Source organism: Panthera pardus, unplaced genomic scaffold (genome assembly GCF_024362965.1).
Source record: "Panthera pardus isolate Hobbes unplaced genomic scaffold, ASM2436296v1 HiC_scaffold_7, whole genome shotgun sequence".
Taxonomy (NCBI): Eukaryota; Metazoa; Chordata; class Mammalia; order Carnivora; family Felidae; genus Panthera; species Panthera pardus.
Genome location: NW_026527002.1, coordinates 80,243,475 through 80,254,441, shown reverse-complemented (window position 1 = coordinate 80,254,441; position 10,967 = coordinate 80,243,475). Strand labels below are relative to the sequence as shown.

Here is a 10,967-nt window from a genome sequence, read left to right as displayed (position 1 = left end):
CTTGGGACAGCCAGGACCTCGGTGTCCTGATCTGTGGGATGGGCACGCTACTCCCCACCACGGGGCCGGGGCTAGGATCCCAGAGTGTAGGCACTGTGAGTGGAGGGCCGGCCGGCCGCCAGCATCACCATCCCAGGTCCCGTCCCTTAGCCTGCCCGGATGTCATCTCGATCTCACTCCTTCACTCACTCCCCTGGAGACCTGTGTGGCTCCCCAGCAGCGCGGCTGACCAAGCCTGGCCTGGGGGCAGGGCCCAGCCCCTCGCCCTGCTCCGGGGGTCCAGCTGCGACCGTGTGTCCAGCAAAGAGCGTGGGCTGGCGAAGCAGAGAAACTCTTTATTGGCCTGGGGGTGCGGCCTAGCCCAGCCTGGGGACGCCGCCAGGGGTGCCAGGGGTGCCGGGCTCAGGCCCCGCGGGCCCCGGGAAGGCGGCGCCGGGCCCAGGCGGGAGCAGCATCAGGCCCGGCCGGGGCGCGCCCGCGCTGGCGTAGCTCAGGGCCAGGCGCTCCAGGCGCCGCTTGCGCACCGCAGCCTGGGCCGTGGCGTGCAGGGGCCGCAGCAGCGCAGGGGGCGGCGCGCCCGGGCCTCGCAGCAGGAAGTCGAAGCCCGCGCGGTCGTGCGGGTCGTAGAAGAGCGGCCCGCGGGCCGGGTCGGGCCCCGGAGGCCAGGCGAACGGGAAGGGCAGCGTGAAGTCCTCGGTGAGCACACGGATGGCGAAGTCGTCCTCCTTGCCCAGCGCGCGGTAGGCACGCCCGATGCCGCGGAAGTGCGCCGCCCAGAGCTGCGCGTCCCCGCCGTAGATGTCCGGGAAGGGGGGCTCCGGGGCCGCGGCGGGACCTGCGGGGCCGTGGCCGCAGGAGCGACAGAGGGCAAGTGGCCACGTGTGCGGGCGAGGAGAGAGCGAGGGACCCCGAGAACCTGCCTGGGGGCGAGGAGGGCCTGGAGGGCAGAGGTGGGGTCCCGGGACTGACACGGGAGGCGTGAGACAAATCCCCGAGGGGACAGCGCCCGGACAGCTAGGAGGGCAGAAAGGCACCGAAGGGTGCAGACAAGAGAAGGCCACTCAATACTGCTTGGGCGGAACCTTCCAGGCAGGGAGGAACCTGGGGAGTTTGGCAGGGCCTCCTGAACGGGCTCCGGAGGCTGGGCTGGGCTCACAGACTGCAGCGGATGGGGCAGGGGGTGATGTGGTCACTCCCAGTACAGAGTGGACTGTGGGAGCCCAGCCTGGAGGTCGGATCTGGGCCCGGTGAGGACAAAGTAAGGACACTGCCAGCAGAGCACTTAGCTGGGAGGAAACAGAAGGGCAAATGCCAGACCTTGCAGATGGAGGTGGGGAGGAGCTGGGGGTGACAGCCGGTTCCCAGCCTGACACCGTGACCCTGGACCCAGGGGGACGAGCAGCCCCAGGGGATGGAGGGATCAGGTTGGAAGGTGAAATGGTTCTCCGTCTGTTGGAAAGGCTCTGATGGGAGCACAACTTTCCTGGGCTTCAGTTTCCCCTTCTAAAAATTGGGAACAATCAAACCTGTTGTGCCACCCTCACAAATGAGATGGCATTGATGAACCTACGGTGACACCTATGGTGTCACTGGACAGTGACTTCCTAGCTCAGCCCCAGAGATGCCCCAGAGCCACCGGCACCCGGTGATAGTGGGAGTGGGCCTGGGCTGTGGGCGAGGCCAGAGGGGGACCCAAGTGGTCAGCACCGTGGACAGCTCCCGGGCCACCTGGCGGGGGCCTCCCACCGCCTCCGCTGAAAGGTAAATGTCTCAGCCCCCCAGCCGGCCTCCGGGCAGACTTCTTGGGAGAGCCGCTGGGGTTCAGTGCCAGTGGCTGTGGGGTGTTGCTGTGAGTCAGGGTGAGAAACAGCTGCAGGGGAGGGGGGAGTTGGGACGCAGCCCCTTGGAGAGGAGCGGGGAGGGCCCTGGCACACACAAATGGATGCCACTCTCTGACTGGCACTTGGCCCGGTGAGCCTGGTTGTTGCGTGTGAACAGGTGAGGTGGTAAGGGCAGCAGCAAGGGGACCATGTGGCAGCCAGGGTAGCCATGCAAGTGAGGGGCTGTGCCCATCCAGAGCAGTGGTGGGAAGTGCTCAGGCCGCAAATGTGGCTTGAGGAAGGAAGGGCAGGGTTTGCTGATGGAGACAGTTGGGGGGGGGAGGGGGAGGCGAGAAAGGGAGAACACGCTGGGCCCAAGGAACCAGAGAAAAAGGAGGTGAGGTGGGGTGACTAGGAGAGGAGCAGTTTGGGGCAAGGGGCCCCATTTGGGGCAGCTGGTTGCCTTTGGACGGGCCAGGAAGAAGAGGAGGGGAGGACAGTTGGCTTTGAGTCTGGAGTCGGGGCAGGGGCTCCAGGCTGGAGCTAGACCCCTGGGATATGGAGCTGGGGCAGAGCGTGGGAAGGGATAAGGGCCTGGGGCCCCCTCCTGTCAGCAGGGCCAGGGAGAGGAGGAAGGGCAGGCAGTGGTGCGGGAGGAAATGCGTGGGGCTCCAGAGGGCAAGGAGGAGGGGAGCTCCTGAGCCCAGAGCTGCCGATGACGGGTCCCATCAGACGAGGCCTCAGAGCTGCCCCCAGAGTCTGGCAGCGTGGAGGTCACGGTTGACCTTGAGCAGAGCTGCTTAATGAAGGGCGGATTCCAGTGGGCTCGTGAGGAAAGACTAGGAAGCAGCAAGTATGAGGAGTCTTGCTATAAACAGGGATCAGAGAAATAGGGCGATAGCTGAAAAGGACATGGGGCCAAGAGATAGGATACGACAGCAAGCTTTTACGTTGCTGGAAAGATCTAGCAAGGAGAGAAGATGTCACGCTAGTGGAGAGGAAGGGTGGGGGTGGCCATGAGTGGGCAGGAACGTTGGCCTGGCCGGGAGCAGGGATGGGGCATCACAGGAGCCTACAGGGCAGACAGAACCGTGGACACAGGTGCAGGTGGGCAGGTGCCCGTGGTGCTGGGGACCCGTAGGAGTCCTCTTCCCATGGATTTGGGTTCTTGAAAGAGGGAGCAGGGCCAGCAGCCGAGTGTGAGGAGGAAGGGGGGAGGTGGGGGCCTGGAGCGAGGGAGACATGGACAGAGGGAGGAGTGCAATGTGAAGACCGAGGCCCCTTAGGCTCGCAGTCAGGAATTTGAAGAGCATCAGTGGTTGAGTTTATCCCCAGCTCGGCTCAGCTGTATGGGTGCAGGCGGGGCGGGGGCGGGGAGTTGGGGGGTTGCCAGGCTGGTACAATAAAACAACAGAGGGCCCAGGGAAGGGGGTGTGTGTGCGGGTGTGACAATCACGGCAGAGCTGGATGAGCAGAGGAAGGGAGGGAGGGAGGCAGGGCAGGTGGGAGGAGGAAGAATGTGCTGGAAACAGTGGACAGTGGCTCGCCCCTCAGCTCCCGAGATTCCCGGGAAGGGGGTCAGGGCCAGGCTGCAGTTTGGATGCTGGCAAGGCCAAGGGCATGACCAGGGCAAAGGTGGGTGTGGGGGAAAGGGGACAAGTGCTCGAGGGGAGTCTGGGGAACCGAGAGGCCAGGGTGAGGGAAGGAATCACCGAAGCGATGGCCACAGAGATGGAGAGAGGGTCAGGGCCGGAGTCCAGAATTCAAGGGGACAGATGACTGCCCTCTCCAGTAGGGGTAGGAGGTGTGGACTCCTGAGGAGTGGGGGTCCAGCACTGGGGTTTTAAGAAGGCAGTGGGGGGGGGGGCAGAGAATGATCTGGAAGGGGCCCTGAAGAGTGAGGAGAACCCTGGCCCACCTCCAGGCTCAGGGGTCCAAGGGTGGCAGGACCCCTGGGAGGGCTGCAAGGCAGCGGTCCTAGAGGAAGAAGGGGCCGTTAAGGGTGAGGTCAGTGCCCCCACTCTGGCCTTGTCCTTCTGTGTGACCTTGGCAGGGCCCCCACCCAGGAAGAGGGGGTGGGATGGCTGCTTCCTCTCCCACGTTCTCAGAGCCCCGGATGCCAGGGACACCCCTTCTCCTCCAACCCTCCCCCCGCCATGTGACTCACCGGGAGGAGCTGCAGGAGGAGGGGCCAGACCAGCCGGGCTGGGGGCCCCGGAATGAGGGGAAGCCATGCCCGCAACCTGGGGGTCAGGCTCGTTTACCTGGCTGCCCAGGACACCAGGGGAGGGGCCTTCTGAGGGGGAGAGAACCTTGCATTTAAAGGGGCCCCACCTGAAAGCGGGCTGGGGCTAGGAGGGAGAAGGGTCAAGGAGGGTTGGCGGCCCCCTCCCCCTGCACCCCTGCGGCTCACCCCTTCCTGCTCAGGAACAATCCGACCCCGCCCTGGCACTCAGACACCTCTCAGCCCCTCCCAACCAACCCCCCCCGGCTCAGGGCCCCCACGCCCCTTCTACCCCTGTTGCACAGCGCAGCCTGCTGTCCACGGCCCCCACCCTGCACGCTCACGGGGCCACAGAGGCCGTAATCCAGCCGGGATGAGCCTGGCCAGCCCGCAGGCAGCCCGCGAGTATTCCCAGGGTCCAAGGGCTCGTGGATCAGTGGCAGCTCCAGCATCCCCCCTGAAATGGGTCCAACCAGGCCCCTGGCCTCAAGGGACCTGATGAGTTCGAGTTCCCTCAAAATGGACCCAAGCACCGGTAGGGGAGTGGGGACATGAGTCATCATAGGGCAGGTAGCCCGTGACACGTGCATGGTGTATGCGGAGGGCCTCGGCCCCGCCTCACAGCCCCCCCCCCCCCCGCTCTTGGAAGGTTCACCCTGGGGATGCGTCACCCCCAGCACTGAGGCCGTTCTCAGGGAGACCGGAAAGCGCCAGACCCCCAGCCTCAGACTGGTACGTGAGCAGGAAATGAACTCCCGTCAGCACCGAATGTTGCACGTGCCAAGGCCCGTGTGTCATAATGCTCAGCCCACTATTGGAAGAGCACAGCGACAGGGGGAAGAAAGGGGGTCTTCTGGAAACCTGGCCCCTTGGCCACTCTCAGGTTCGCTCCTGCATCTCCACACCTCCGCACCACCCTCCTCTACAATGCAAACCCATCCTTCAGGCCCTCGCTCATGCTGCCTCCTCCAGGAAGCCCTCTCTGCCTGTTCCATATGCCTTAGAGCCCCCCAATGCCCAGCTGGCCCTCCCTCTGGAAGTCACCGGGGACTCTCCCTTCCTTGCTTAGAGACCTTGGGTCCAGCGCCACCCTCCGGCCCAGGAAGGTGCATGAGTGAGAGGTTGGGGAAGCCACGGTTGCCGCGGCGAGCTCCTGTTCCATCTCGTCGCCTCCTGGGAGCCCCCCCGCCAGCAGGCCTGGACACCTCCTCTAGCCCAGAGCCCTGGCGAGGTCAGCTCAGCCCCAGCGGGAGGGCCTTGAGCCCCCCTCCCCCAAATGAACTGCACCTCACTGGTTGCCACCACTCTCAGAAAAGCAGCTGAGGAGGGGGCAGGGCGGGGACGGGGTTCAGGAGCGGAAGCAGGCCTCGCTCACCGCAGGCTGGGCCAACCACATTACCTCCCTGGGCCTCAGTTTCCCCATCTGTAAGACAGGGCTGAAACCGCCTGCCTGCACGTCAGTGAAGAGTTAGGGTGCGGCACAGGAGGGGGTATAATGTGGCAAAGCGGGAACGCGACTGGTCACAAAGAACTGCCCCCTCCCTGAGGACCGGCTTCCTGACCGCCTCGTGACAGGATCGCGGGGTTGAAGCACCTCCAGTCTGCCAGCCGACGGGACTGAGGCTGGAACCCTCTCCAGATCTTTCCTGCAAGCCCTCGTGTGCGTGTGCCACTCACTAACGTAAAATGACAGAACTGCCCGTACTCCTCCAGCCGGCAGGAGTCGGAATCACGCAGTTCCGCCCCGGGTACCCTCCAGTGTGGGCCCAGAGCACAGCCGTCCCCCCCGACGGTGGCTCAGTGCCAGGACGCCCCATCGCGTGTTTCCGGGGTCTAGGCCCTGAGTGCCCCTGCGGGGTCCTGAGGAGCAGCGACCAGGTGCCCGGTCGGCCCCCACACGGCACAGTACCCTCCTTGGGCACACCCTGCCTCCCGCCCGCCAGCGCCTCCTGAGCCCCCCGCCAGGCCGGGCCCCGCTGGACAGGGCGGCTGAGGGCCTGGCGCTCACGGCACCCGTGGGGCAGGAGCACAGCCGGTCGTAGGCCTCCGAGTCCGCGCTGGGCGAGTGGGTGCCCGGACGTCGCTCGACAGGTCACGTTTCCCATCATCCCGTGCTCCAGGCACTGGGGCCACTCAACGCCGGCTCTCGGGGCAGATGGCGGCTCTGGTGGCGGCTCAGCCATCCGTCTCACGGGGTAACAAATACAGGAGAAACAAACACCATTGCTGCTGACGTTCTTATTGTGCGGACCTTCACGGGGCGCCTCTGTGGGCCAGGACCCCACGGTGTACTAGTCAGGGTGACATGTAAGCCGTGGTAACAAAGAGCCCCCGACACAGCAGTTTCGATGAGACGGAGCGTCATGTCCCAGGCCTGCAGACAGCTCAGCTCCACAGGGCGCCCCCCACCCCCACGCCCCACCGCCCCGGCCGTGGCTGCGCCCCCTCGGTGGTGTCCCCGGGAGGGACGTCACACCCCATCGTGTCCCAGCCAGGGAGAGGGTGAGGGGCAGTCCAGGGCTCCAGCCTCCTTGTGAGAACAGGAGGGGAAACTGCCCTCGGTTCTCTCGTTCCAGGGTGAGACTTAGTCACGCAGCCCCTCCTGGCCGCAGGAGAGGCTGGGAAATGTCGTCCTCACCTGAGCCGTCGGGTGCCAGCATTTGGAGTGACAGCGTCCAGTCTGCCACAATAATTAAGACAAGACCGGGTGTGTCTTAGCTGGGGCTTCCCAGAAGCACCCTGTATTCCTTCCTAGGCCTATTCTAACAAGTTGCCCCCAGACAGTGTCACTGGGACGGAATCAACGTGTCCTCAGAGCTGCGCTCCCTCCAAAGGCTCCAGGAGAGAATCTGTTCCTCGCCTCTCCCAGCTTTGCGGGGGGGGGGGGGGGGGGGGGCTTCTGGCATTCCCTGTTTGTGGCCACGTCACCCCAATCTCTGCTCTGTGGTCCCGCGGCTTCCTCTTCTTTCTGTGTATCTAAACTCCCTCTGCCTCTCTCTTAGAAGGATTCGTGCGATTGCACTTAGGGACCACCCAGAAAATCTGGGATAATCTTCCCATCTGAAGATCTCTAACTGGATCACAGCCGCAGAGTCCTGTCCTGCTGTATAAGATAACAATTTCCGGTTCCAGGGATTTGAGCGTTGACATTTTGGGGGAAGGGGTGGGGGGCGTTATTCAGCCTGCCACCGAACGTTAAGGCAAATGATTTGAGGACGCGAGGTCACTTGAGACGCAATCCCAGGGCACACTGGAGGGGATGGAAGGAGGCTGATCGGGCGCGTTATCAGGCAAGTGGTTCTCTCGGGGAGCCGCCAAGGCTCGATCCCACTGGCTGATGACCTGGCACCTGCAGCCAGTGGCCACAGAGCCCCTCAAAGAAGATAGGCTGGGACTGACACACAGAAATAGTGAGTGCCCAGGTGATGTGGGAGGGCCGTGGTAACAAAGAGCCTATTGTACTATTCTGTGGACAGAGAGAGTCTCTTGGGGGAAATAACATTGAAGCTGAGGGTAAGGGCAGTATAGCACATGAAGGGAGAGGAAAGAGAGTCTGAGAAACCCTTTGCCTATGCAAAGGCCCTGTGGCAGGAAAGACACAATGCTTGAGGAACAAGAAATAGTCCAGGAGGCCATGGGGCTGGTGAGCCGTGAGCTCACCAGAGAAGGGAGAGAACCAAGGAGACTGGCAAGACCAATAGGGACTCTCAGTCCCTTCTCCAGCTGAGAGTCACGGCCCACACGTTCCTTGCCCCACCACCTGGACCACCTCCCTTCTCAGCAGACCCCCCCCCAACTGCTGTCTCCCCATCACTAGAGATGGAGATGCCCGCCTCCTTGAGGAGAGGCTGGCCAGGGGGCCAGGCAGAGAGAGCAGCACGTCGGGAGAGGCCCAGGGTGGGGAGAGCCGAGGGAGAGGGGCGAGCAGGCCTTGCTGACCTGCCCGGTGTGGCTCGAACCCCCACATAATCCCCTCTTGTCTCCGCCACTGCCTCTGAGTTATTTTTAAAATCTCATTTTCAGAAAGTGGAGGAGAAAACCCTTCTCCGTTTTTTTCTGTGGAAGATTCAGAGAGGAGTCTGGAAAGAGGAACGGACCCTAGAGGACGGGGGGGGTGGGGGGTGTCCTGGGTCGTGCACCCGCAGGGACCCAGGGTGTCTGCGGACCCTGGGCCGACTCCGCCACATGGACCAGAGACAGGGAGCAGGACCCCTCCTGGGGCAGCCTCCACCAAGCACATCTGGGGCTTTCACCCATGTGATGGGCACCTATCCCAGGCTGGAGCTCGGCAGGGACACAGGGTCCCTGGGGACCCTCCTGGGGCAGAGGGTCTAGCGAGAGACCATGGCTAGGAACCCACAGGGGGATCCCCAGAACCAGGAGGCTGGGGAGAGACACGAGCCTGGCCAGGGCCATCAGCAAAAGGCGTTGGGAGCAGTGACAGGTGATGGGGGACAGGAAGGGTCCCAGCAGGCAGAGGGCTGCATGTGTGGGCAGAGCAGAGTGGGCCTGGTGTGGTGGTAGCACCGACTGACCCCAGGGACCAGGGTCCACAGGGGCCTGTGGGCGGGTCCTCTCACTGGCACCCACAGGAGGCTCAGCGAAGGGGTAACTCCCTGGTCCAAGAAATGCTGGGGCCAGAATTGGAGGCACAGAGTCCAAGGCCCAGAGGAAGGGAAGCCTGGAGTCCCAGCCAGCACTTGAGGCCATTGGAGGCCCGGCTCGCTGGGCTCCGTGGGTTTAAACATCATGGGAGGAGGTCCGAGGTTCAGATGTAGCCATTATGCTCCTGGGGGAGGGTCCTCTGGAGAGAAACTTGTCTGCCTGGCACCTTCTGTCAACACCCCTGCCTCGCAGAGGGGCCCAGCATGAGCTGGCACTCCAAGAGTTGATGTTGAAGCAACCTGAGCAGGGAGGATGAGTGCTATGGGAGCCCAGGGAAAGCAGGGGTGGCCTCACAGAGGAGGTGACCTGGGCTGGGGTCTCTGAGGGCAAATAGGAGAGTGCAAGGAGTTTCTTTAGGAAAGCAGGTGTGTGGTGGGGAGGGATTGGGCGTTACAGAAAAAAAAATATTCATGACACTTGTTGAAGACCCTGATTTATTCTAGGGAGCACTATCACAGCAGGTGCAGGGACCCGGGCGCTGGGGTTGCGCGTGGGAGGGGAAGACTGTCTCCATCAGAATGAAGCAGGGGCCGTGGGACGTCCAGGCACCAGCGGCTATGGGTCGGCGGATGGACAGGAGGAGATGTCCGGGGCGGAGGCGTTCAGGCTGAACCCCCCTGCCAGGATTCTTGCTGAAGCCAGGCCAGGTGCTCAGACCTCCACTGGAGAGGTGGGGGTGGGGGGCAGGATGAGGAAACCGGTCAGATGTGGAGGGCGGCCAGATGTCGGCAGCGGAGGATGGGAGCTCCCTGCTGAAACTGGAGGGCGCAGGAGGGCGCAGATGGGCCCGGGAGAAGGTTCTGGAGCCTGATCAAGCAGAGAATCTTGTCAAGGGCATTCCAGGGGCCAGGGGAGGGCACTGCACAAAGCCTCAGAGGCGGACCTGGCTGCAGCTGGGAGCAGGGAGGAGGTGGGAGGAGGGGCCTGGGTAGCAGAGCAGGGGCTGGGCTGCTGGCCCCAGGGTGGGCCCAGCAGAAGTGGAGCTGGAGGGAGCCTGTGCAGGGGCGTGGGGGTGGGAGAGAGCTGGCGCTCTCCCACAGCTGCCTGGCCCCCGGTGGGTAGCAACCCTAGGTTGCCCATCCGCCTGGAATGCCACGGTCCCCTCCCCAGACGCCTTCTGGGCTGGGAGAGCTGCGGGGACGCTGCCTGAGGCCTGCCTGGGCCCGCAGCGCCACCTGCCGGCCGCGTGGGGAGGCACAGGCGGGCGCCCCTTGGGGCCTGCTCCGTACTGGCCACAGGCCTCATCCGCACCCCCAGCTGGAGCTCCGTGGGGGGAGGGGGGGGGGCCGTGGTTGAACTCGGCTTCACCACTGCCTGCTGGGTGACCTCCAGCCAGGTTCTCACCCTCTCTGAGCTTCATCCCAATCCAGGGGCATGAGCACGCCCAGCTATGAAAAGCAGGCAGCAGTCTGGGAGCCCACATCCAGCCGCGGCGCTGCTCCCTAATTCCTGACAGGTTCCAGGGGACACAGGCACGTGGCACGGCCCAGCCAGCGGCACTGGACCCCTGACATCTTGCCGTATTCACGGTGAGGGGTGAGGGGAGACGGACAAGGGTCAGATCTCAGCAGGGGACCCTCCCTGTGTCCCCTGGGGCCGAGGTCCAGCCACAGAGGCTCAACTTCTGCCATCTGCCCCGATGTGACGCCTGAATTCCCCAGACATCCAGCCTCCCCCAAATCCTGCCGAGGCGGGAGTGCGCGACCTCTGAAGCAGCTCCTTCAGCTTACCTGGGCCGGACTTGCCGGAAAGTTCTCCCTCGGAAACGAGTTTGCAGAAAACCTGCCTCAGCAGGTTGGCCGGGGGCAACTTAGTCTACAGTGTTGCAGGGACCCCAAAGGCCCACTGGGGCCTTGGGAAGGTCAAGGCCAGAACCTGCAAAGCCCCCAGGGCTCGTACCCTCCTCTGTCCCTTCCCTTCTGCCAGGACCCCTGAGCGGGGGATGGGCGGCCTTAAGGGGGCCCCACTCCCAGCCCCGAGGTCTCACTCTCGGCCCCAATTCCAAGTTCCCGAGTGGAGGGGAGACTGGTCGGGCCATCTTGCCCAATCAGCCTGGCAAGTATCTAAAAAGGAGCTCTCCAAAGGGCCCTGCCCGTGGCATCGTTGGTGTCCATGGAGAAAGTATCCCCCCACCCCGCGGCTGATGGTGGCAGTGTTCACGGAGTCGCTCAGGTGCTTGGTGGCTCACGGTAGCTAGGCCCGTAGCTGTAGATCACCCCTAGGGCACAGTGAGATCTGGTCCAGTGACCAGGAAGTGA

At 63.8% G+C, this 10,967-nt stretch overlaps 1 protein-coding gene across 1 annotated transcript; it reads right to left on the bottom strand.

Annotated features, from left to right (window-relative positions):
• Positions 1 to 356: 356 nt before the first annotated feature.
• On the bottom strand, positions 357 to 4,086 carry CUNH8orf90 (chromosome unknown C8orf90 homolog). Its single transcript, XM_053896172.1, has 2 exons — positions 3,988 to 4,086; positions 357 to 835 (listed from the first exon to the last, which is right to left on the bottom strand). The coding sequence occupies exons 1-2, from the start codon at positions 4,052 to 4,054 to the stop codon at positions 357 to 359; spliced, it is 546 nt and encodes a 181-aa protein (XP_053752147.1). The 5' UTR covers positions 4,055 to 4,086.
• Between the last annotated feature and the right edge of the window lie 6,881 nt (positions 4,087 to 10,967).